Source organism: Canis lupus, chromosome 1, assembly GCF_011100685.1.
Source record: "Canis lupus familiaris isolate Mischka breed German Shepherd chromosome 1, alternate assembly UU_Cfam_GSD_1.0, whole genome shotgun sequence".
NCBI classification, from domain to species: Eukaryota; Metazoa; Chordata; class Mammalia; order Carnivora; family Canidae; genus Canis; species Canis lupus.
In genome coordinates, this window is record NC_049222.1 from 118,104,874 (window position 1) to 118,130,224 (window position 25,351).

Sequence of the window (25,351 nt, forward strand, 5' to 3'; positions counted from 1 at the left end):
AATGCTCAATCACACTAGGGACAAAGTGGATTGATGGGGAAATCTGTGCCCCGCTCTGGCGTAATTCCAGGAGGACCAGAGCGTTGTCTTATCAGGGAGCATTCGGGAACTGAGCAGATGGGAAGGGAGGGCAAGGAAGCAAGGTGGAACTTGGGGAGCACCCACCACGGGCCAGGAATTCGCATCCTCTCGCGGATTCATGGACCACATGTTTCTGCTTCTAAGAATAGGTGGAGAAAGGTCAGACCTGAGAAGCGGAGGGGAAGCTGGAAGGGCCCTCGCTGGAAAGTCAGAGTTAGCAGAACATGACAGGGAACTGGTGGCAATGACGGTAGGTAAGAGAAAAGCGGTGAGGTTTCTCAAGGAAGTTGCCTTTCGAGAAGCTCTTGGGCAACTGTGGGCAACTTGGGTCATGACCAACCTTGGCAGGGTGACTTTTGAGAGCAGCTTGGAGTGACGGAGAGGCTTCCCCTTCTTAGGTCCATCTTATGAGGCAAAGAAGATAGCAATCTGGTTTTTAGAGACTCTTGGCTGTTGTGTCAGGTTTCTTATAATGTGACTCCAGCATATGTACGATTGGCCCTCACTTCCTCTCTTGAACCACCGGCACCGTGAGTAGTGGCAGCTCCATTTTACAGACATGAGGCTCAGTAAGCTGGTGAGCTTGCCCAGGGTCCCTGAGCCAGTGAAGTGGAAGAGTCAGGGCTCAGCCTCCTGCCCGTCTGCCTGCAGGGCCAGTGTGTTCTTTGCAATAAGACAATGGACCCCCCCCCCCCGCCCCAGTCTGATCTGAGGTTGCCTCCATTCATTTCCCTTCTCCCAAATCTCCCCATTCTCACTCTGACCCCACGGGCTGGAAACAGTGCACAGGTTCTTTGAAGTGGCATCTGAGCCATTTTTATTGTGCAGCTCTGTGTGTTACACGTCTGTCCACATCGGCATGTGTCTCAGCCCCCCAGACCCCTGGGGGAGGGGTGGGGGGCCGCAGCAGCTAATGGAATGCCTCACTGACACGTGGAGGAGAGCCCAGCCCCAGCTCAGGACAGCCCCTCTTTCCCTGCTCTTTGCCCCAGAGGCAGAAGAAATTAGGCACAGGATTCATGAGTGGGGCTTTCAGAGCAGGGGTAAGGGGCTCGAAGGTTGGAGAGGGAAAGGAAAAAAAATACAGTAACAAGCTGATCCCAGCAGGGACACGGCCCTCTGGGGACGGGGTTTGAGAGGGGATAGGGGGTGGCAGATGGTTGGGGATGGGCGAGATGATTTGGGCAGTGCAGGGTAGGTGTTTAGATGACTCCCTGGATGGGAAGGAGAGTGGACGGGGAGCAGGCCTTCAGGAGGGGGGGGCAGGGTTACCAGTGTTGAGAGGGGGCCTGTCTCTGGGCCACGGAGGAAGTTCTGTGCGCCGACTGAGGTTTCGGTAATTGTGTGCGTGTGCATGCATGCGTGTGCGTGTGTGCGTGTGTGTGTGTTTGTGTGTGCATGTAAGTTGGCGGGGAGGCCGCGGGACTTTGCAGCTGAGCAGCAGGCCCCGGGCGAGCTTGACGCCCACCTGGCCTTTGCAGTCTCTCAGAGCCTCTGCTTCCATGGGGTTGGCCTGTCAGTGCTTGAGGGTCACGTACTCCACCGCTTCCTGGCCCAGAGGCCGCTCCCCAACCCCAAGATGAACCAGCTCCGAATAATGGATCCCCTCATCTTCTACATTTTCTGGAACCACGTTCTCATAGTCGCCCTGAGAAAGGCCCTGTGTGAGGTTGGCTCCTGGTCTGCATCCCCTGCCTGTTGTCTCCCTGGCTCCTCTTGGGGGTCCAAGAGCCCGAGCAGGTCCCTTTGTCCACACACGCTGGCTGCAATCAGCTTCTCAGCCTGGGAGGTGCAGCCCTGGCTCTGGCTGCACCTGTGCCTGGGCAACCCCCTTCCCCCCAGCCTTTGCCACCACTAAGGCCACCAAGTCCTTCCCTTTTGGGACTCACAGCTGAGGCCAGCCCCACCCCCCCCCCACCTTCCACAGCCCTGTCCTCTTACCACTCGACGCTTCTGCAAGACAGAGTAAGTGACGGTGTCGTCCCTGTTTGGAGAAGGTCCCTCTGCCTCCAGGGTCCCTGCATCTCTGAGGGAGGGTAGATGTAGATGGATGGCCGCAGATGCAGCCTTTCGCTCAAACTCTCTTATTTCCAACTCCCCTAGACCCCGAGAGCACCCCAGAGCAGAGCCTGGCTCATGGGTGTGCCATAAAGAGGGTAAGTGGGACACGAGCTGCTCCTCCCGCTGCCCTCCCTGGCTGCCAGTGTCACCATCCCCCGGGGACCCTCGCTCAGTACCTAGTTCTTGGTGTGTTGGTCTCGCCAACAGGAAATCGCAAGGTGGCGTAACTGATGGCATCTTCCATCACAGGGTTGTAGCAGCCCAGGGAGTGGGGGTCTTCGGAGACTGGGACCCTTCTAATCTGGGAGAGAGACAAGGCCTCAGTTCCCACCGCTCCTTTCTCCACCTGAGTCCCCCACCCCTGGCCTCTGACCCCCAGACCTCCCCACAGTGTTCTTTGCACCCCGTCTTTGATGCATCTCTGTCTGCTCTCTGTTTCATCTTTTCCCATATCCTACCTTTTTATTCCTCACAAAGAAGCTCTGCCCACTAGAATTTTCCTGGAGCCCCTGCTGGCTCCGTATCCTCTTCCAGCTAGGAGATAAAGACCAGCTCGGTGAGGATCAGGGCAGTGGGACCACGACCCTGTGCAGTGGGCATCTGGGGGCTATGGGGTGGCCAGCCAGGGTCCTTCCAGGGAAGGAGTCAGGGAGAGCCGAGGACCTGGGCCTCAGGAGGTGCTCACCTGGGCCTCGGGGGGCGCTCACCTGCGCTGCAGCTTGACTCCCCAGAATGCCAGGAGGAGCGTGGCCAGACAGAAACCCACGCCCACGGCCACTCTCCTGCCGATGGTCTCCGGGCTGTCTGGTGGGGGAAGGAGCGACCGTGAGTTGGGAACGCTGCCTCTCTGGGGTCACGGCTGGCTCGTTCACCGGGAAGGCATCCATCCTCCACTTGTCTGCGTGGCCACTGCCCTTGCCTATGCAACTTCTCCTCCCACATGCACGTAGGGGAGGGGACACAGGGAAAGGGAAAAGCCAGCCCCTGCTTCCCGCCCCCCAGGCCCCGTTGGGAGGAAAGGGCTAATTCTTCCCAACACACACAATATGCAGTAAAACCTACAACTTCTTTAGAGGCAGCTTAACCAGACTTATCAGAACTTAAAATCACTTGGCCTTTGACACAGCATTTCCATGTAGGGACTTCTGCAGCTGTCCCTGAGGGGTCAGAGCTGGGGACACTCAGGGCTGTGGGAAAGGCACAGGGTAGACGTGCATGGGAATACAACGGCCGTGCAGCCCTGCGGGCAAGAGGCAGGTCTCCAGGGGTGTCTACAAAGGGGAGACGCCTGGAACAGGTTTTTATACAACATGTTGCATTTCCAAATAACACACTCAGGTCTCCAAGCTTTGCAGGCCATGATCTCCTAAATTTAAAGTCAGGCTCCAAGTTTAATCTGAAAAGGGCAATAAATCAATGAAATATCTTCCCTATTGTTTTCAGACTCTTCAGATGCCCCGTACACGCAGGGATATAGAACAAGCTCCGAGTGGAATTGTTACATGGAAAAAAAAAAAAAGAAAGAAAAGAACATCCAGGGCAACATGCGAGCTCTCCCACGATTTGCGAGATGAAGGGTATAGAGACATAGATCCACTTATGCGACTGTGCGTGTGCAGAGTAGCTCTGTGAGGAGAGGCTACCAGCTGCCAGTAGTGGAGACCTTCAGGGAGGGAGGGGAGTCCTCAGGGAGAAAGAAAGGAGAGGTGTCTCTACTATTTACCCTTTCATGCTGTTTTATCTTACCTTGTCTTAAAAAAAAAAAAAAAAAAAAAAACTACTGAAATCTCAAACGATAAAGAGAAGCAGCCTATCAAGGGTGAGACAAAGAGAGACCCGGTAGCAGCTCAGGATGTCTGGAGGGCAGGGGCAGCCTGAGAAGCAACCCCCCTAGAGGGGGTCAGAAGAGACTGCGAGGAGGAAGACAGGTTAGCCTGTGTGGAGCAGGTGCCGTGCGGGGGTGACCCGCTGGGCTGCCCCAAGGACAAGGGAGGGGCAGCGGGGGAGGGAAGGAGAAGGAGGGGCAGAGAAGGACAGGGAAGGGGCCTTACAGTAGACAGTGAGGGTGCCGGGGGGCGACTGGCCTGTGCCCAGCCGGTTGGTCGCCTGGCACCGATAGGCGCCGGAATGCTGGACCTTCACCGGATCCAATCTCAGCATCTGATCATAGTGGCGGAGGTTTTGGTTATTCCAGTCAAACCAGGCGTACTGGAGGATGGGAGGGTTGGCATCGCTCTCGCAGGTCAGGACTGCCTTCTTCCCCTCTATCACTTCGTCCTTCGGGCTAATGGCCACGCGCAGCATCCTTGGTGCATCTGTAGAGAGACGCGAAGAAATCAGGATCCCAGATCACTGTCACCTGCCGTCCCGCGTGTCTCCAGCACCCGCCACTCACACAGCACTCGGAGCATCTTGGCCTCAGACGTGGTCTGTCCAACGGAGTTGTTCACCAGGCAGTTATAATTGCCGGCATCTTCTGGAGAGATAGAGTCAAAGCTCAGTTCTCTTCCTTCCTTCAGGAAGATTCCATTTTTCTTCCAGAAGAAGCGGACATCTCTGGGGCGGCTGCTTGAGAAGTTACATCCGAGGAGGACTCGGTGCCCGGAGTGAATCTCAGAAGAGGGGCTGGTCTGCTGGACCCTGACATCCTTGGGGGCATCTGGAAAGCAAGGGGCTCCGGCTGACCTCTTGGGTCCCTTTCCCTCTTTCTCCCCCACCCCCAACCCCAGGATTTCCTCTCCCCTTGGCCTTGAGGCCAGACTCTCAGCCCTCAATTCTCTGTGAAGGTTCTGGCCCAAGCCCCAGTGCCCTAACCTTAGAGCCCATTTCCCAGCTGCGCTACCTCTTGGATCCCCTCGCCCGGTCACTCACGCTGGACATCCAGGTTGACAGAGGGAGCCCACGAACACCACTGGTTACAGGCTGCACAGGCGATTGGCCTGGCGTCCCAGGAGACTTTCTGAATTACCAGCACCTCAGAAAATACTTTATTCCGGGAGCCTTGGACATTCCATTCGTATCGGCTAACTCGGGGATTACTGGAATTGTAGTTACAGGACACGGTCACATTGTCTCCTTCTCGAATCCGCGTGGGGTTCTGAATCACTGCGGTCACCTCCTTGGGGGGATCTGGGAAGAAAGCAGACAGATGGGCAAGGGAGAGTCAGCTGCTGTCCAGACTGCCTTCCAGGGCCGCCTCCCCCACCCCTTAGGCACCCCCCCCCCCCCGCCATTTTCACACAGTTCCTAAATTAACCAAAGAAAGGCTTGCGCTTCCCTCTTGCATCTGTGTAAGGACAGGAAACCTGGCCACTTGGCCTGGCTGTGGTTTGAGGCAAGATGACGTGGTGATTCAGAGCAGAGCTCAAGTAGAGAACGCGGGGTGTGTGCGAGGCCGAGGGGCCCTGCCTGGGGGTCTCCGCAGGGGCCTGGGCTGCGGAGCAGGCCTTCACTGGGGGGTTGGGGGGGTGGAGAGGGAACAGCACAGCTCTGGACCAGATGGCCAGACCCTGTGACTCAGTGTTGCGTGACTGTGGGCCGTGGGACTCAGTTTGCTTATCTGTCAGATGGAGTCCTAAGGGTCCCTAACCTGCTAGAATCATTGCAAGGAGGAAATGAAACGAAATGAAATCCTCACTCCAGAAGCATTGCTGCCGCTGCTGCCTATGGCGCACCCAGTGTCGACACGTTCAGGATTCGAGCAACCCCATCAAAGTATCTGGCTCGGACCCTGACATTAGGGTCCAAGGATCAAACTTATGGATTCTCTTTGTCCTGGGCTTGGCTGCCTGACAAGATTCCCTGTGCTAAACAAGGTCTGACCCCCGATGGAGAGGCGATGAGACGCTTTACTCCAGTTCTCCTCCAAAACGTCAGGCCCCCTCTGGGACTCAGCCACTGCCTAGTGGCACCAAGCCTCCGTGTCCCTCACAAAGCCCTGGCATCTGGCAGTTCATTCATTCAACAAACATCTACTGAGCACCTGCCACGAATGAGCCAGACCCTGTCCTGGTGCTGAGTATACAACTGGGAACAGCAGCAAAGCATCCACCAAGGAGCGTACGTGTTGGGAGACCCCGGCCTCTGCATGCCATCCACTCTAGGACCCAGGAATGGCCTGCGCTCCATCTGCCTTCCTTCTTAACCCTCAAGAACCCAGAGGCCCTGTGACTACTCACATTGGACGTCTAACTCAGCTTTCTGGCCAACTTGTCCAAGACCAAGGCTGTTTTGTGCCAAGCAGGAGTAACTCCCAGCATGCCCGATGAGGACCGCTGGGATCTGGAAGTCCTTGCCTGTAATTCCTGGCACTTCTCTATCATTGTGATACCAGGTGTAATTTGTTGGAGGAGGATTGGCCAGTGACACACAGGTCATCTCTACTCTATTTCTCTCCTTAGCTGGCGAGGAGAGGATCTCAACCCTGGAAGGTTCCGGAGCATCTGGAAAAAGGTGCAGAGGCAGGGGAGGGAGGTGAGCAGAGGCCTCTGTTGTTCACCTCTCAAGGGCCTTGCTTCCACCCCCTGCTGACTCCCTGCCTGCCCCCCTTCCGGCTCCCAGGAGGCTCACAGTATACTTGAAGGACCACTCCATCCGACTGTCCCGAGCCTACATCATTGAAGGCCTCACACTGGTACTTTCCACTCATCATCTTGGTCACAGGGGACAGAGTTAGTGTGAATGTCTCCTGCTCCTGCAGTGTGTTCCCATCCTTGAGCCAGGTTATTCTCCGGTACTCTGGGTTGCTGCTGATGACTTGGCATGTCATGATCACAGACTCTCCCTCTGTTACATTGGCTCCTCCGGGACTGACCTCAATCTTCAACTTTGGGACATCTAGAGGAGCAGAGAGGCAGTGGGAGAGGGGGTAGGGAATTCTCAGAGGGTGTGACGTGGTGGGAAGTTGCAGGGCTTCGATTCACATAAAGCAGCGGCTTACACTTCGCATGCGAGTGTGTGCAGCCACTCGCCACTCCCCTGGTCCACGGGGGTGGGCTGGCCCAAGGGCCCAGGTGACTGTCTCAGACTCTTAACGTGTCTCTCTGCTCTGAGCATCACTCCTCCAACTCGTTCCCAGAAGTTCTGGTCTCCACCAGCAGCCAGCTGTCTTCCTAACTCCGTCAGACTTTGCCACTCCCCTAATTGAAACCATTCAGCGGACTCCACACCCAGAATAAAATCCAAAACCCTGCTGCCACCTATGAGGTCTGGCCGTGGCTCATCTTTCCTACCATTGGGCCCTTGGGACGCAGGGCTGAGGCTCTCCGGCCCCTTGCTCTGTCCGGCCCCTTGCTCCTACCGCCAGGCCTTAGTCCCAGGACTAAAGCCTCTTCCTGGGATCTTCTGGCAAACACCTGCCTGCCTCCGTGTTTCCCTTCACCCAAGTTCACCTCCCTCTCTCGCTCCCTCTGGCCAAGCCGGGCCTTACTTCCTCCTGCTACACTTATCACTGCCTCCAGTTAAGTTCCATATTTCTTTGTTAATCTGTTCATTGTTTGTCTTCCCCACTGCAGTGCTAGCTCCTCATGGGCAAGAACAGGCCTGGCACCTAGGAGGCTCATAGTAAATATTTATTGAATGAATGAATGAATGAATGAATGAATGAGTGAGGCACAATGACATGAAAACATTTCTTACCCCAACACCCTCCCCTTCTGGGGGAACAAAAATACTTAATCACATGATCTCCAACTCACGTCATGGCTCAAGGATATTGAATTATGTTATTCTGTTAGACCAAAGCAGATGCTATGATGAATCTGTTCCCTGAAACCCTGGGGCTGACCACTGGGGTGGTGGAGGGACGCAGCCCTGGCTGGACCTACCCCAGCTGCGTGGATCCACGCACTGATCATGCTTCCTTCTGTGTAGGTGCCCGCTACCCTCTGCACTCTCTGCGGGGTTGGGGAAAAGAGACAAGACCCACGTCCTTCCCCGGGGTGGGGCACCGGGGACACTCACGCTTCACATCCAGGCACACCGTGTCCTCAGAGAGCACCCGCTCCGCTTTGTGATCCCAGAGCTGGCAGGTCAGGTTCTTGCCGTGGTGCGTCCACTGCGGCCGGAAGGTGAGCTTGCTCTGGGTGGAGACGGTCTTGGTGCTCAGGGAGGTCAGGGTGACGGCAGGCTCCTGCAGGGACCACTTCAGTTGGATCGGGAACCCAGGGCAGGAGAAATTCAGCAGGCAGGTCAGAGTGACTTCCTGGGACTCCTGGATTTCTGGAGGGAGCTGGATGTGAGGTGGAAGCGGCGTCTCTGCGAAAGAGGAGGGGCCGTGCTGGAGGCCTGGGAGACCTTGGGGGGAGCAAATGCCAGCCTCCCACACCTGGCGTTAGATGCCCCACCCCAATTAACCCCTCAGGAGCCCCCCTCCCCCCAGCCAGTCCCTTCCACCTCTCTCTGGGCCTGCCTTTCTCTGCTTTGGGTCACCTTTGCTCAGCCGAAGCATTCTCTAGAAGGTCTTATGAATGCTGATGCTCCTTAGGAATCGTATTTTATATTTATATTTTATACTTACCTTGTGTCCTTCCCTGATGTGTGCTCCCTAAACATTTGCAAGCTCGCTCCCTCACCTCAAGGGAATTTTATCAGTTTAGGTCACCATGCCTTTCTCGGCTTCCTGGAGGACAAACCTGCCTTTGTAACGGCCTCAATGCTGGACACACCCAGCATGGCATTCCTTTAGGGAATCCCCAGGGCTGGGCCACCCTAGAACTGCAGGTCTGAAGCTACATCCATCATCGCGGTGGAGGGCTGCTTAGGACCCCCCTCCTCCTGCACTGAAGAAACAGGCTGTGGGGTAGAGGTCCCAGGCCTATGCTCGACTCATCTCCTACAGGGGTCTCATTTAGCCATGGAGGCCTTATTAGAATTAACCATCAACATTAAAGCATTAGGAGATTTCACTTGAAAATCCACATTTCCATCTTCTCTTGAAAAATCAGGCAACCCCGGATCCAGATTCCAGAATGGGCGGGAGCTAAGTGGCAGGTGAGATGCTTGAGGAGAGACAGGTGCCGAGGCTGCAGCCTGCCACAGCCTGCCACAGCCGCCACTGTCTTGTGTTGCCTGAGTCACTTACTGGCACCTCCTGCCTGGCTTCTACAGGCAGCCTGGCTTGCACCCCTGTCCCCAGAGTTGAGTGGTTCCCACCTCCCTCCTTGCCCACAACCCATCCCGCAAGGTCTTACTAGAGACGTTGAGGTTTATTTTCTCCATCCATTTGTCAGTCTTCGTATTCACTCTGATTCCCAGCCAGCCATTGTCCTCTTTAGACACAGGGTTGATGCGGAGGGTGCAGTTGACTCTTTCGTTTCCCAGGAACTGAACCCTCATCTCCTGAGGAGGATTATTACTAAACTCTTTGGTCTCATAGAGAATGGACCCCTGGAAGTCCTTGGTGGTGTCATTATATTCATAGTTGCTGTACACGGTCAGCTTTTCCAGCCTACTACCACTCTCTGGAATCGTGTAGCAACAGGGAATCCAGACGCAGGCCTTTTCCCAGGTGTAGAGAGTGTGGGGGTGATCAAACCTCCAATAGGATGAGTCAGAGAAGGCCAAGTATTCTGGAACCCACCACAGTGATCAAAAAGCTTTATTGAGAGACATAAAGAGCTTTCAAATGAATAAAGACTCCCCTCCAAAGATGGAGAGAGGAAGGTACACAGAGAAGTGTATACACACACACACACATACCCTGCCTGTCCCCACCCTCCCCAACACTCACTCTTTGCTCCAGAGCTTTCCTCCTCCTCCTCCAGCTTCCACAGACATCCCAGAACCCAAGCCTAGGCCACAGTTCTTACCAAGGAGCAGGAGCAAGGGGCCGAGGAGATGCATGGTGCTGTGTCTAGGCAGGAGCCTGGGCTGAGAAGAGTTTGTCTTTGAGCCATCTGGTCGCTTACTCTTTTCAGATGGCTTTTCTCGCTCACCCACCAAGCCCCAATCCCTCTTCCCTGATTATAGGAGGACCACATCTGGTTGTATTGCAGGATGTGAATTCTGGAAGTCCGTGGGGCCTTTTGTGGATATGCCATGTCTACTCTGTCTGCCTAAGAACTCTGTTCAGCTAGCCTGTCTCTCTTCCTAGCCCACCTGCCTGCCTGCCTTCCTTCCTTCCTTCCTTCTATCCATCCATCCATCCACCTATCCGTCCGTCCATTCATCCATCCATAATTTTACAAACTTCCTGCCCAGCTCTCAGGCTTTGAGTGGCACCAGACTACTGGGTGCCTTGAATCCCAGGCCTTGGGGTAACTTGAAGCTCACCTTGAGACAACTAGTGAAGGATTTTATGTAGGGGAGAGCCATGGCCAAAAATCTGATTTTAAAGATCAAGAACAGAATTACTCTAAAACTAATTATTAAGTGTGATTACAGGACAGCATTTAGAGGGCTCTGGGAGGACTTAGGAGAATGTGGTCCAAGAATCCCACTCAGATAAGCTGGGGGACGGGGGACGCTAGGAGAAAACATAAATCAGCCAGGTGGGGTCATGCTTTCAGTAAAGGCAGTGACTCTCTCAGTACCCGCCAATTGTTGCCAACTGGGGACATGAGCTCAACACTTCCTGATCTTCTACTGTTTTAAGAGAAATAAGAAGCCAGATTTTCATGTGAAATGTCCTGCAATCAGAAACCAACCAACCAGCCAAACAAACAAACGTGGTGCTGGTCAAACAAAACCTGTCTATGGGCTGGAGGCAGTCCAAGGGCCTCTACTTCACAGCTGCTGCCCATCTGTCTCTCTTTGAGACATCAATGAGCTTACCTGCCACTTTACTAGACTTTTACATAGAGTTACATTTACATAGAGTTAAATTTAAGTCCCAATTTGCATGGCTGGGCCCCTCTGTGCTGGTCCCTCTGGGGTTAGCAGGATGTGTGACAGAGTGTGTCTCCGGTCTCATGCAGACCTGCACCCCTCCCACCTGGCCAGCGACATTTCCCACGCATCAAAGGCCCCTCACCCCCTCAGGCTGTTTATCTCCTCAGGCTGCGTGGCTCATGCCAAATGCTGTTGGGTGTCTAGTACCTGGGTGGGGAAAGCTAGCCAGCTTGCTGAGCAGGAAGGAGTCTGTCCCCAGGCGTAGTATGCTGGGCTGGACCAAGCACGGGGTAGGGGTGAGAGCTCCAAACTGGGGCAGACTCTCCAGGCAGAACTGACACCAGCTCTGCGGGTGCTAATAGTGCTACACAGAAAAATGTCTTCAAGGCCACATCCACTTGAGAAAAGCTGGGTTAAAAAGGTAAATAGATTCTTTACTGTGGGTCTTAAGTAGATTCTTTACTGTGGGTCTTTTTGATCTCTTTAATCAGCTGTGTGAGCATGACACGTGTCCCCACATGGGGCCTAGAGTACAGTACATTGCCCACACTTCTTTCACCACAGAACCGATTTTACATTTCCCGTGAACAACTTGGCAGGGTTACAGGGTCAGTGTTTTGAGGGATGCACTTTGGGTCCCCTTGGGTTTCCACAAGAGCTACGGCAAGGGCTAGATTCCATTCTCTGTGGCAAAGACTAGCCTCCAGTAGCTGGGCCATCGTGCCCTCTCTACCACCAGCCACCCTCATGGAGGAATGGCTTGAGGACACCTGGACAAGTAGGAAAGGGCACATGAGCAGAGCAGAGCAGAGCAGAGCAGGGCTCAGAGCAGGGCTGCATGCTCAACCCAAGCAGCTCCAGGCAGTCTTGGGACATAAGAAGTGGGACCACAGACCTGGAATTGGAAGGCTGCTGAGACAGGAGAGGGTGTGGAGGCTGGGGACAATAGGCATTAAGCACAAAGACTCAGGACAAGACCATGCTATCCAGGCCTGTGGCCTGCTCATCAGAGGCCTGTTGAGGGCCTTGCAAGATCTCAGAGCCAGCCTCCCTGGGTCCATTCTTCCCTCCTGGGCATCTGGTGACCCATCTTACTCTCAGAAGACTCATCAAGCCCATCAGGGGGCATACTCAAAGACAGGGCTCAGAATCAGTTATAACACAGGCAAGAGAGAGAAGGGCTTCCCGCTGTGCTCCCAGCTCCAAGAATTGTGCCTGGCACACAGCAGCTGCTCCATACTGGCTTGCTGAATGCAAAAGAGAGAAAAATAGTTTTTACCTGTTTTCTTGTGTCTTCCTTCTTCGGGGACCCTGGCAGCATCTGAGAGTGAAAGGGGAAGCACAGTGAAGGATTTTCACTCTCCTTGGCCACACCCCCTACCCCCTCTGTGACTCTCAGGGCAACCAAGAGGCATGGCGAAGTGGAGAGTTGGGAAAGGAGGGAATGAGGGCAATGTGGGCTCGAAGGCAGATTGGAGGGCACATTTGGGCATCCACGGTCAGTTTTTAGTTTCAGTATATGGAGTTTCTATATCAGATAGTTAGAGCTGGTTCCTCCACAACTTCCCCTCTATCCAGCTCTCAGGAAATGCTAAAATTTCAAGACAAACAGATTAGAACTGCCAGTCTGCTGGAAAAGGCACAAGGCAATCTGAAAGTATTTGTAGTTTAGTGATACCATCCAGTTATTCTCATTCTTATACTTTCCCTTCAGAGGCAAGAATGGTCAGGAGTCTGATTCCTACTCACACTGATGCTTCAGTGGCTCCCACGGTTCTATGGAAGAACACATAGATATCAGGAAGCAAAAAGAACTTACATGAAGTGTCATTGAATTGGGCAAGTCATGAGACTGGAACCTTACCACTTGGTCAGCCTTCTAGTGGCATCAGACAAAGCCATTCAAATCCTACAGATGATCAAGGAAGTCTCTGAGTAATCTGCATCTGGCATCACCAAACTCTACTGATGGCCAGCCATTGAGAAGGAAACGGAGAAGGGGAAGCACAGCTCATTCAAAAACAGTAATGTTCTGGAAAGACGTATTCTTCCCTATTTCTTTTGCTGAGAACAACTAAAAACCCTGGATGTTATAAAACAAGCACAAGAAGACACCGAAAGATTGAGAGAGGAACACACTGGTTAGGGACCTTGGGACCTGAGGAATGATATGATGGCGAATTCCCTGGGTTTTCTCTTTACTTTATATACCCCAGATTGGATACTGAAGAAGCAAGCAACTGGAAATGCCAGTGGACACAGATAAAAGAATGCTCAGCAAAACTCTGCTCCTCTGGCCAAAAACTGAGAAAGGGGCAACCCAGAAAGACAGACATCTTTCAGGCAATAACTGTTCTACTCCAGCTAACTATCAGAAAAATCTGCTGCTTCACTCCCACCCCTGACAGCAAAGGCTGAGTGGGGCCCTAGACTTCCACCTTTGCTAGGCCATAATGAAGAACCCAGGCCACTGCCCCATACCACATCTGAGTGGTGCCAGGCTGAGTGTGGAGCTGGGCCCTCCATCCCCACTGGGCTATTCCTCCTCACAGTGTCATTGGAGACCACATGGGGAGCCTGAACATTCACCCCCACCCATGGTGATCATTCTCCTCACTGGAGTGATGTAAGAGGAGATCTAGGGGAGAGTCAGGACTTTCACTGTCACTCAGCGGTCATAAGCCCACCTACTAGTGGAATCTGTATGGAAACCATGTGGAGAGTAGTAATGAAGTACCCCTCCCACTCCCAGCTAGGGTGATATTAGTAGATGCATACTGGGGAACCTGATCTACTCCTGCCCAGCAGTAATAAGAAAACTTCACTCACACACACACACACACACACACACACACACACACCAGGTGTCAAGAGAGGCTGAGTGGAGAACCTGAACTTCTACTCCTATTTAGCAGTAATGAGGCAGTGCCCCCATTATTTTACTGAAGCGGTGGCAGGGGAGACTTGCTAAAACACAGATTTAAATAAGATCCAATCCCATAAATAATACCCAAACTGTCCAAGTTTCAATTGTAAATCATTTGGCATACTAAGAACCAGGAAGTTCTCAAGCTGAATGTGAAAAGATAATCAGACACAAACACCAAGATGACACAGATGTTGGAATTATCAGACAAAGATTTTAAAGCAGCCATTATAAAAATTTTTCAGTGAGCAATTACAAACATGCTTGAAACAAATGAAAAAATAGACAGTGTCAGCAAAGAAAGAAGATATAAAGAAGAAAATTTTAGAACTAAAAAAATACAATGACTGAAATAAAAAGCTTAATGAATGGGCTCAACAGCAGAATGGGGATTATAGAAATAACAATCACTGAAATGGAACATAGAACAATATAAATTACCCAGTTTGAATAGCAGAAAGAAAATAAACAAACAAACAAAAATTAACAGAGCCCCAGGGGTATGCTTGGCTAGTATAACAAAAGATCTAACATTTATGTCATTGGAGTCTCAGAAGGAGAGGAGAGGCAGGGTGAGGCTGAGAAAATATTTTAAGAAATAATGATTGAAAAATGTCCTTAATTTGACAAAACAAAAACCATGTATCTACAGATTCAAGAAGCTGAGTGAATCCCAAACAAGATAAATCCAAAAAAATCCATGACAAAACACATAATAGTCAAACTTCTAAAAATTAAAGACAAAGCAAAAATCTTGAAAGCAATCACAGAGAAATGACCCATTACCTATAGGGAGAAACCCATTTAAATGACAGTAGCCTTCATACCAAAAACCATGGAGGCCATAAGGAACTGAAACAACATTTCTCAGATACTAAAGGAAAAGAACTATCAACTTGGAAACCTATATTTACTGAAAATATCCCTCAGGAATGAAGAGGAAATCAAGACATCTTCAGATAAAGGAAAACTAACAATTTTTAACCAACAGAGACCTGAAAAGAACAGCTAAAGGGAATTCTCTAAACAGAAAGAAAATGATTTTTTAAAAAAAGAAAGAAATCTTGGAAAATCAAAAAGGAAGAGCAAACCTATGGGTAAATACAATAGACTTTCCTTCTCTTCTTGAGTTTTCTAAATTATGTTTGGCAATCAAAGTAAAAACTAACACTGTGTAATGCTGTTCTTAATGTAGGTAGAAGAAATATTTATGACAATTATAAATGGGAGAGGGTAAAGAGATGTGAAGGTTGGTGAGATTTCTATACTTCACTTGAACTTGTAAAATGTTGAAACCAGTAAACTTTGGTAAGTTCTATATAATGTAATACTTAGACCAATCACTAAAAAGCTATGTAAAGTTATTTACTCAAAAACTCTAGATAAATGAAAATGGAATTTTAAAATTGTTCAAGAGACCCACAGGTAGGAAAAAAAAAAACGGAGAGAACAGAGAGAAATCAAAAGCAAACTGACAGGCTTAATTAAGCCTTACCATGTAAGTATTACATTAAATGTAAGTGGTGTAAATACACAAATGAAAAAAGAGATTGACAGAGTGAATAAAAAACATGACCTAACTGTATGCTGTCCATAAGAAAATAACTTCAAATATAATCAAGTTAAGTTGAAAAATAATGTAAAAGGATATACTATACTAACATTAATCAAAAGAAAGTAGAGTTCTTCCAAAAAATTAAAAATATGTGTTTGAGCAATTCTCCTTCTGGGTATTTAGCTGATAGAAATGAAAACATTAATGCAAAAACCATGGGAGTTCCTCAAAATATTAAAAATAGAACTACAAAATGGTCCAAGAATTTCACTTCTGGGTATTTATCCAAAGAAAATTAAGACACTAATGCAAAAAGATATGGCACTTCCAAATTCACTGCAGATTATTTACAATAGCCAAGACATGGAAGCAACCTAAGTATGCATCTGTAGCTGAATGGGTAAGGAAAATGTGGTGTGCACATACAATGAACTATTATTCAGCCACAAGGAAGAAGGACATCTTGCCATTTGTGACAACATGGATGAACCTTAAGGGCATTATGCTAAGTGAAATAAACCAAACCGAAAAACAAACATTGTCTGACCTCACTTGTATGTGGAATCTAAAAAACAAACACAATGAACTCATATATACAAAGAACAGATTGGTGTTTGCCAGAGACAGGAGTTGGAGAGGTGGGCAAAAAGGGTGAAGGTGGCCAAAGGTACAGGCTTCTAGTTTTAAAATAAGTCTTGGGGATATAATATACAGCATGGTGACTATGGTTAATAATATTGTTATATTTGAAAGTTTCTAAGAGGATATATCTTAAAAGTTCTCATCACAAGAAAAAAATTATAATTGTGTGGTGATGGATGTTAACTAGACTTATTGTGGTAATCACTTGACAATATATAAAATTTTGAATCATGTGGTACGTTTATGTTATATGTCAATTATATCTCAATATAAGTAAATAGGTAAAGTAGACTTCAGAACAAAGGAAATGACCAAAGCTAGGGAGGGATATTGTATTTTAAGGAAGGGGTCAAGCCACCAAGAAGACATTTTGATATGTGTATCAAACAACAGAGCTGCAAAATATATGAAGCAAACCCCAACAGAAATGAAAGGAGAAGTAGAAAAATTCACAGTTCTAGTTGAAAACTTCAGCACCCCTCCCTCAACAAATGATAGAGCAACTAGACAGAAAATCAGCAAGGACATAGAAGAACTCAACAACAGCATCAACCAACAGGATCTAATTGACCCCAAAACAGCATAATACACATTCTTTTCAAGAACCCATGGAAAATGTACCAAGATAAACTAAGTTTAGGGCTAAAAAACAAGACTTAAAATTGTTGACATAATTGAAATCATGTAAAGTATATTTTCTAATCACAATGGAATCAAACTAGAAGTCAGTAATAGGAAAATCTCCAAAGACTTGGAAACTAAACATCACACTTCTAAATAATCTATGGGTCAAAGAGGGCATCTCAAGGGAAATTTTTTTAAAAAATTGAACTGAAAGAAAATGAAAATAGAACTTATCAAATGTTGTGAGACACAGCTAAGTATGGGAGGGAAATGTATAGCATTGAATGCTTACATTAAAAGAAGAAAAGCAGGGCACCTGGGTGGCTTAGTCAGTTCAGCGTCTGCCTTCGACTCAGGTCATGCATGATCCTGGGGTCCTGGGATCAAGCCCTGTATTAGGCTACCAGCTCAGTGGAGAGCCTGCTTTTCCCTCTCCTCCCCACGTGTGCTTTATCTTACTATCTCTCTCTCTCTCTCTCTCTCTCAAATAAATAAATAAATAAATAAAATCTTTTTAAGAATAGAAAATAGGGACACCTGGGTGGCTCAGTGGTTGAACGTCTGCCTTTGACACAGGGTGTAGTCCCGGGGTCCTGGGATTGAGTCCCACACCAGGCTTCCTGCATGGAGCCTGCTTCTCCCTGTGCCTATGTCTCTGCCTCTGTGTGTGTGTGTCTCTCATAAGTAAATAAAAATAAAAGCTTTTTTAAAAAATATAAAATAAAAGAAGAAAAGCTTCAGGGGCACCTGGGTTTGTTAAACAGCTGACTCTTGATTTCAGCTCAGGTCATGATCTCAGGGTCATGATATCAAGTCCCACATCAGGCTCCACGAAGATACCAATAAAACTGACAAATCTCTAGCAAGGCTAACAAAAAGAGAAGACAAATTGCTAACATCAAGAATTAAATGGTATATCACTACAGGACCTGTAGACATAAAAAAGGTATTAAGGGAATACTATGAACAACTCTATGTGCATAGATTTCAAAACTTAGATTAAATGGATCAATTCTTCAAAAAGTACAAACTACTCAGCTCACGAAACTTGAACAACACTATAACCACTGAGATAATTTAAAATATGAAAAAGAACTCTCCAGGCACATATGGCTTTACTGAAGCATCCAAGACAATGTTTAAAGAAGTAACAGAAATTCTACATAATCTCTTCCAGAAAACAGTCAGAGGAACACTTCTCAACCCATTCTCTGAAGCCAGGATTACCCTGAAACAAACAAGACAAAACAGTATAAAGGAACACTACAGACCAACACTCCTCATGCATACAGGAGCAAAAAACTTTTACCAAAATATTAGCAGATAGAATTCAGAAATATATAGGAAGAATTACACACAATGACCAAGTGGATATTATTCCAGAGATGCAAGGCTGGTTCAATATTTGAAAATCAAATGATGTAATCATATTAATACATTAAAGAAGAAAAATCACGATCATATAAATTGTTGCAGAAAAAAGTATTTGCAAAATTCAACACACATTCATGACAAAAACTCTCTGAAAACTGGGAATAGAGAGGAAATTTCTCAACTTGACGATCTATAACTCACCTAAAAAACCCAAAGCTAAAAAAAAGTATGCGGTGCTTTCAATAAATAAATTAAGTATTCAGTACTTTCCCCCAAGATTGGGAACAAGGCAAGGATGCCCACTATCACCACTCTACTCAATGTAGTACTAGAAGTTCAGCAAGATTGCAGAATATGAGATCCACACAAAAATTAGTCACTTTTTAAAATACTGACAATGAACATATGGAAATTGAAATGTAAAATACAATTCCATTTATAATGGCTTTTTAAAAAGAAATAATTAGATGTAATCTAAAAACATATATAAGACTTGTATACTGTAAAAGTATACTTGTATACTTGTAAAATGGCAAAACCCTGCTGAAAAAATAAAAGGAGACCTAAGTAAATACCATATTCACAAATTGGAAGACTAAACACGATAAAGATGTCAATTATCCCCAAGTTGATAAGCAGATTTAATGTAACTACTTTCAAAATCCCAGCAAAAATTTGTGTAGCTATAGACAAGATTATTCTGAAGTTTATATGGGAGAGAACTACAATAGAATATTTCTTTTCCTTTTTAAGATTTATTTATTTATTTTAGAGAAAGTGCATGTATGAGCAGAGGGTGGGACAGAGGGAGAGGGTGAGAATCCTCAAGCAGAGTCCCTGCTGAGCACAGAGCCTGATGGGGGCTCAATTCCAGGACCTTGATATCATGACTTCAGCTGAAATTGAGACGGTCACTCAACCAACTGAGTCACCCTGGTGTCCTTAGATAGAACATTTCTGAAGAAGAATAAAGGGGTAGTCAGCCTACCCTGATTTCGAAGCTTATTATAAAGTAACATACAGTAATCCAAACTGTGGTATTGGGGGGGGGGAATAACACACAGATCCATTGAATGAACTAAAGAACCCAGAAATGACCCTAAATAAGTGTGGCCAACTAATTTTTTATAAAGAAGCAAAAGCAATCCAATGGAATAAACATAAGTCTTTTCAACAAATGGTGGTGGAATAATTGGCTATATCCATAAGCAAAACATGAGCCTCAACCCAAACCTCACCCTTTTTACAAAAATGAACTCAAAGTGGATCATAGATTGCATGCAAAGCATTAAACTATAAAACTTTTAGAAGGTAATATGGGAGAAAATCTTTGGGATGTAGGGCCTGATGAAGCATTCTCGGACCTGAGACCAAAAGCATTACCCCTAAAAATCTATAAATTGAATCTCATCAAAATTAAAAATTTGTGGGGGTTTTTGAGGGTTTTGGGGATTTTGCTTTGTTTTGTTTTTCTCTGTGAAAGCCCTTGTTAAGACAAGAAAAAGGCTAACTACAGACTGGAAGAGAATATTTGCATATCTAGAATGCATATATATGAAGAACTCTCAAAACTCAACATTAAGAAAAACTCAAATTAGAAGACAGCATTAATCCTAAAAATAAGACAGTAAGTTATTTTACCAGCAAAAATTAGTTTATTTGAGAATAACAGAAAATTGCAATGTGGGACAAGCAAGCTATGGTAAAACCACAGGCAGGCCCAACAAAGGAGAGGAACATTATTTTATGGACAAGGAACAAGTTAAAAGAGGTTGTTTGGGGATCCCTGGGTGGTGCAGCGGTTTGGCGCCTGCCTTTGGCCCAGGGCGCGATCCTGGAGACCCGGGATCGAATCCCACATCGGGCTCCTGGTGCATGGAGCCTGCTTCTCCCTCTGCCTGTGTCTCTGCCTCTCTCTCTTTCTCTCTGTGTGACTATCATAAATAAATAAAAATTTAAAAAAAAATTTAAAAAAAGAGGTTGTTTGGAATAAAAGTCCACTAGAGAAAAGCACAAGTCCAGGGTGATAACAGTTTCTCATTGGCTGAGTTCCAGGGATAGTTAATTTCTTGTAGGAGATGCAATGTGCATTTTTTTCTCCTGTTGGGGTCTGCAATTGAGGATTCTTTCCTGTTGAGAATTCTTCTTTTGGGGTCTGTAGTTAACCATTCTTTCTGTAATTGACATTGAATTGGTGTGGCTCCCCCTTTTAGCCTCCCCTTCTAGCCTCCCTGCTCCATTTTCGTGAGGGTCCCCTTCATTAATTTTCACAGTGGGCAAAAGACATGAGATATTTCACTGAAGATGATATATATGGATAGCAAATAATCATATAAAAAGATGTTCACGATGGGTGTTGCATGCAACTGATAAATCACTGAATTGTACCCCTGACACTAATAATAATAAAATAAAATAAAATAATAAAAAGATGTTCAACAATCATAGCCTTAAAGAAATGCAAATTAAGAGCACAATGAGGTAATACTACCACACACCTATTATTATTAGACAGCTAAAATAAAAAAAATAGAAAAAAAATAGTGGCAATATCAAATGCCAGAAAGGATGTGCAGTAACTGAATCTTTTATATGTTGCTGGTAGGAATGTAAAATTGTCCAGCCACTTTGGAAAGCAACCTCAAAACAATTCCTCAGAAGGCTAAATGTATAATTACCATGTAACTCTTCACTCCACTCCTAGGTATACACACCCGAGAGAAAAAACATATCCACCCAGAAATTTGAACACAAATGTTCACAGTGACATTATTCATAAAAGCCAAAAAGTAGGAACAGCCCAGGTGTCCTTCAAGTGATGAATGGATAAACAAAATATGGTATATCCACACAATAAAATATTTAGCAATAAAAGGAAATAAAATACTGATAGATGCTGCCACACGAGTGAACGTGGAAACATTAAGTGAAAGAAGCTGATCACAACAGACCACATATTATATCATTCCATTTATATGAAATGTCTAGAAAAGGAAAATCTATAGAGATACAAAGTAGATTTAATGGTTGCCTAAAGCTAGGGTGGGGGTACTGGGAGGAAATGGCAGGTGACTGCTAATGAGTATGGGTTTATTTTGGGGGTGATGAAATGTTCTAAAATTGATTGTGGTTGGGGTGCCTGGGTGCCTCAGTCAGTAGAACATGAGACTCTTGATCTTCAAGTTATGAGTTTGAGCTCCACATGTGGTGTGGAGTTTACTTAAAATAAAACATTTTAAAATTGGTTGTGGGGATGGCTGCACAACTCTGAATATACATAAAACCACTGGACTGTGCACTTTAAGTAACTGGATTGTATGGGCAATTAGAAAATGGGCAAAAGTCATGAAGAGACATTTTATAGAAGGGGATACACAGATGGCTAATAAACACCCAAAGAGATGTTCAACATCACTAGCCAGCAGTGAAATGCAAATCGAGACTATGATAAGATATCACTACATAGCTATCAGAACAGCCAAAATAAAAGCTAATGACAAGACAACATGCTTGTGATGATAGAGTGAAACTGGATCAGTCATACATTGCTGGCAGGAACGTAAAATGGTTACAGCCACTCTGGAACATAGTTTGTGAGTTTCTCTAAAAACGAACAAAATACACCTACCGTACAACTCAGCAATTGCATTCCAGGGCGTATATCCACCCCCACACACACTGAAAACTTATGTCAACACAAAAACCTTTACACAATTGCTCACAGCAGCTTTATTTGTAATAGCCAAAAACTGGCAAGAACCAGCACGTCCCTTAGGAGGTGAACCGTTAAACTGTGTTCCATCCATACCATGGAGTGGCAATGGCACAGCACAATAGTGACACACACAACTCGGATGATTCTGACGGGCATTCCGCCGAGTAAGAAAAAGAGTCAACCTCAAAACGTCATAAACCATATGATTTCTTTTATGTAACATTCCTGAAATGACAAAATGATAGAGATGGAAAACAGATTACAGGTTGCCAGGGTCAAAGGGAAGTGGGCTTGACTACAAGGGAGAGCCTTGTGGTAAGGGAATAATTCTGGATCGTGATTGCAGTCATCGTCACATACATCTAGACATGTGATAAAAGGACTCGGAACTGTACACACACACTGTACTAATGCCACACTCCTCGTTTTGATACGCTACCATAATTGCATAAGATATGGGCAAACTGGACCTCTCTATTCAACCCATGCGATTTCCTGTGAACCTATAATTATTTCAAAATAAAAAGTTCTATTTTTGCAACTTCCCATGATTCTATAAGTATTTCAAAATAAAAAGTTATAATCCCCGGCAATCTCAATTGCTGGTGGGAAGGGTCCTGAAGGTCTCTGACAGGAGACCCACTGGGGACTGAAATCCCTGATAGCCACCTAGAAGGAGCACCTGTGGCCTCTGCTGGCATAACTCCAGGCATTGCTCACAGTAACAAGAGGAAACTGGGCAGCAAGCTGATGGACATGCCTTGCTGTCTGGTGGCCAAGGCCTATGGAGAAGGCCAGGGTGGAAGCACGACTCCGTGACATGGTGCCCTTACTCTTCCTTCCATCTTTTCCTCCAAAGAGGTAGATGGCCTCCATTTTGGGTGATCAAGTGTTCTAAATACTTTCTGTAACAGATGATTCTTTCCTGTTGATGAGTCTTCCTGTAACTGACAGTTCTTCCTGTAATTGACATCAGGTGGTATGGTGGGTGACCACCGTTTTGGGTGACTCCCCCTCCAACCCTCCAGGGAAGCAGTGGAGCTAGGCAACTAGGTGCCACTGTGAGCCCTGGCTATCACCCCCCACCTGACCATGTGCCCCAGGACTATAAGGTGAGGATAGTGATAGGGCCTTCCTCACAAGGTTAGGGCAGCCACACGTGTGATGCACTTAGCTGCATATGCAGCTGACGACAAGCATGTGGCAAACAGACCTGATTCAAATCCTAGTCCTACCAATTGTCAGTGGTGACGTCCCTCAGATTCCCTTCTTTTTTTTTTTCTTTTTAAAGATTTTATGTATTTATTTGATGGAGAAAGAGCACAAGCAGGGGGAGTGGCAGACAGAGGGTGAGGGAGAAGCAGGATCCTTGCTGAGCAGAGAGCCCAAAGTGGGGCTCCAGCTCAGGATCCTGGGATCATGATCTGAGCCGAAGGCAGATGGTTAACCGACTGAGCCACCCAGGCGGCTCCTGAGTTTCCCTTCTGAGGGAGCTGATGATATTGGATATTGGCAGCACCGACCTCATGGGCGGCCTGTGAGAAATCACGAGCACAGCAAGCACTTTGCACGATGGCTGTCATGGAATGAGCGCTCTGCAAAAGTGAGCTGTTATTGTTAGGGATATTGTCACTTGCTGTGCTTGACTCCATGATGACACTGAGTCACACACCTCTGGCTACTCAGCCCTACCCTGGGCTTGACAGAGAGACCCTATGGTTTCCCTCCCATTCCCCGGGGAAGGTATTCCAGACACACCAGACTGGGAGTGGGCCTTCTGCCTGTCTCCTCCTGTCCTGGGAGCAGGCCAGAGTCAAGAGCCAGGAGGGTGGGGAAGAAAGACACTTGGCTACTCCTGAGCAGTGCTGAGTGTCCCCAAGCCTGGCCCAGGGGAGGAGGCTTTGGAGTAGCCCTCTCTGGCCTGGAGACTTTTCATCAATGAGGATAACAGAGCCGCCTGGCACAGGCACTGTCCACAGGACAGGATTGGGGGCCACCAGGGTTGGCTTGTCTCAGCCAGGAGGGACCCGGGAGGTTGGCGGGAGAAGAGGGAAAAGGAGACCCACGTTGCCATGACCCTGGCCTGGTGCCCAGGTGTCCTCCTTCCTACATGGGGTGGCCTGTCCGTGCTCACCTCTACTCTAGCCCAACCAGCCGTCATCTCATGCATCTGTTCCCGTCTCTCCGAGCCACCGTGCCATGGGTTCTGAGTCTTCCTCAGCTTGTAATTTCCCAAGGGAGGGGTGCCATCAACTTTTTCCTGTTGACGTGGTCAGTGTAGATGGAACACACTTGTGTTCTCCTCAAACCCGTTCCTTCCACCGTCTTCGACAGCTGAGGAAGTGGCTATCTTGGATTCCTGTTTCCCTCCCCTCCAGCTTTCTCAAAGCTCCACCAATTCTTCTTACAAAAGAGGTCCTGACCTGTCCCCTCTCGCCATCTCCACTTCCTCTCACTTGGCCTCCTGAGCCCTCTGCCTGCATCTGCTGACCAGCTGTGCTCATTTTCCGCACAGCTGTCAGCGGGGTCTTAGAAACCTCAGCCCCTCCTTAACATTCCTCTGTGTATAATCCTCCAGCAACAACCCAATCTGCCCGAGTGAAAGCCTGAGTCCTAACCGTGGCCTCTAGGGCCTTCGGTGACGAGGCTCCCTTGGGCAGCTGCTCCGGCTCTCCAGCCCCCTCCAGGCAAGCTGGTCTCCTTCTCGCTCCTGAACATAACAAGTACATTCCCACCATGGGCCTTTGTGCCTGATCTTCGCTTTTCCCTGGATCTCCATTCCCCAGAAATGGACAGAATTCTCTCTCTTGCTTCCTTCCTCTCTCTACTCAAATGACCTCTTTCTAGAACAGCAGCCTGGCCCTGCACATTCCATCCTGCCCTGCTTAATTTCCTTCTTAGCATGCTCACTATCTGACCAACACTTGTTTATCTGATTGCCATCCATCCGTTCCACAGAATGTCAGCTCCACGAGGTCGGAGAGTGTTTCTTCTCGGTCACTATGATACCCCTAGAGCCCAGCATAGGCATGTCACATAGTAGGTGCTCAGTAAACATGTGTCGATGGAACAGATGAATTCTGGGAGAGTCCAGGACGAGGGGTGGAGCATGATATCCTGAATTTTGGTCCTCCTTGTGTGTCGTCACTGACTGTGAGTCCCTCCTACGAGATGGCCTTTGCATCAGATCACTTCATTCTTCCTAAACTTTAGAGGTTTGCCTATGACCTTCGAGACTTTCATCCTGTAAACCTTTATTTCCTACATCTCTTTAAATCATTCACTTGATTGATTTTTGTTTTTAACTTAGCTTCCTCCTAAGCTTGTATTTAAAAAAAATAAATCACCCGTTTGGTATGCCGGCTTCTCTTTGTTCTGATCATGCTAATATGTTAATACATATTAACACAAAAGTTGCTGTCCATTCCTCCTGGGATCCCCTGGCTCATCAGCATGGTGCTTGGGTAGCCCTCTGGACAGCACAGGGTTACTCAGTCCCTCATTATTGACAGTGCTCTGCTCCTCAGGGCGAAGTCCTTCGGGG

The 25,351-nt window shown here is 47.5% G+C and overlaps 1 protein-coding gene across 7 annotated transcripts; it reads right to left on the reverse strand.

Annotated features, from left to right (window-relative positions):
* Positions 1-871: 871 nt before the first annotated feature.
* CD22 (CD22 molecule) lies at positions 872-24,158 on the reverse strand. 7 transcript variants are annotated; one of them, XM_038529338.1, is made up of 15 exons: positions 23,942-24,155; positions 12,251-12,292; positions 9,951-10,006; positions 9,333-9,710; positions 8,104-8,397; positions 6,712-6,978; positions 6,321-6,584; positions 5,014-5,271; positions 4,538-4,801; positions 4,194-4,457; positions 2,850-2,946; positions 2,601-2,676; positions 2,319-2,443; positions 2,023-2,107; positions 872-1,729 (listed from the first exon to the last, which is right to left on the reverse strand). In XM_038529338.1, exons 3-15 carry the CDS (start codon positions 9,982-9,984, stop codon positions 1,598-1,600), a joined length of 2,538 nt encoding a protein of 845 aa, XP_038385266.1. In that variant the 5' UTR covers positions 9,985-10,006; positions 12,251-12,292; positions 23,942-24,155; the 3' UTR covers positions 872-1,597. The 7 variants fall into 7 exon arrangements, 6 of the variants coding, with proteins under 6 accessions (XP_038385266.1, XP_038385265.1, XP_038385269.1 ...); XM_038529337.1 differs by having other exon boundaries at positions 9,951-10,011; XM_038529341.1 differs by having other exon boundaries at positions 9,333-9,480; positions 9,951-10,011; positions 23,942-24,154.
* Between the last annotated feature and the right edge of the window lie 1,193 nt (positions 24,159-25,351).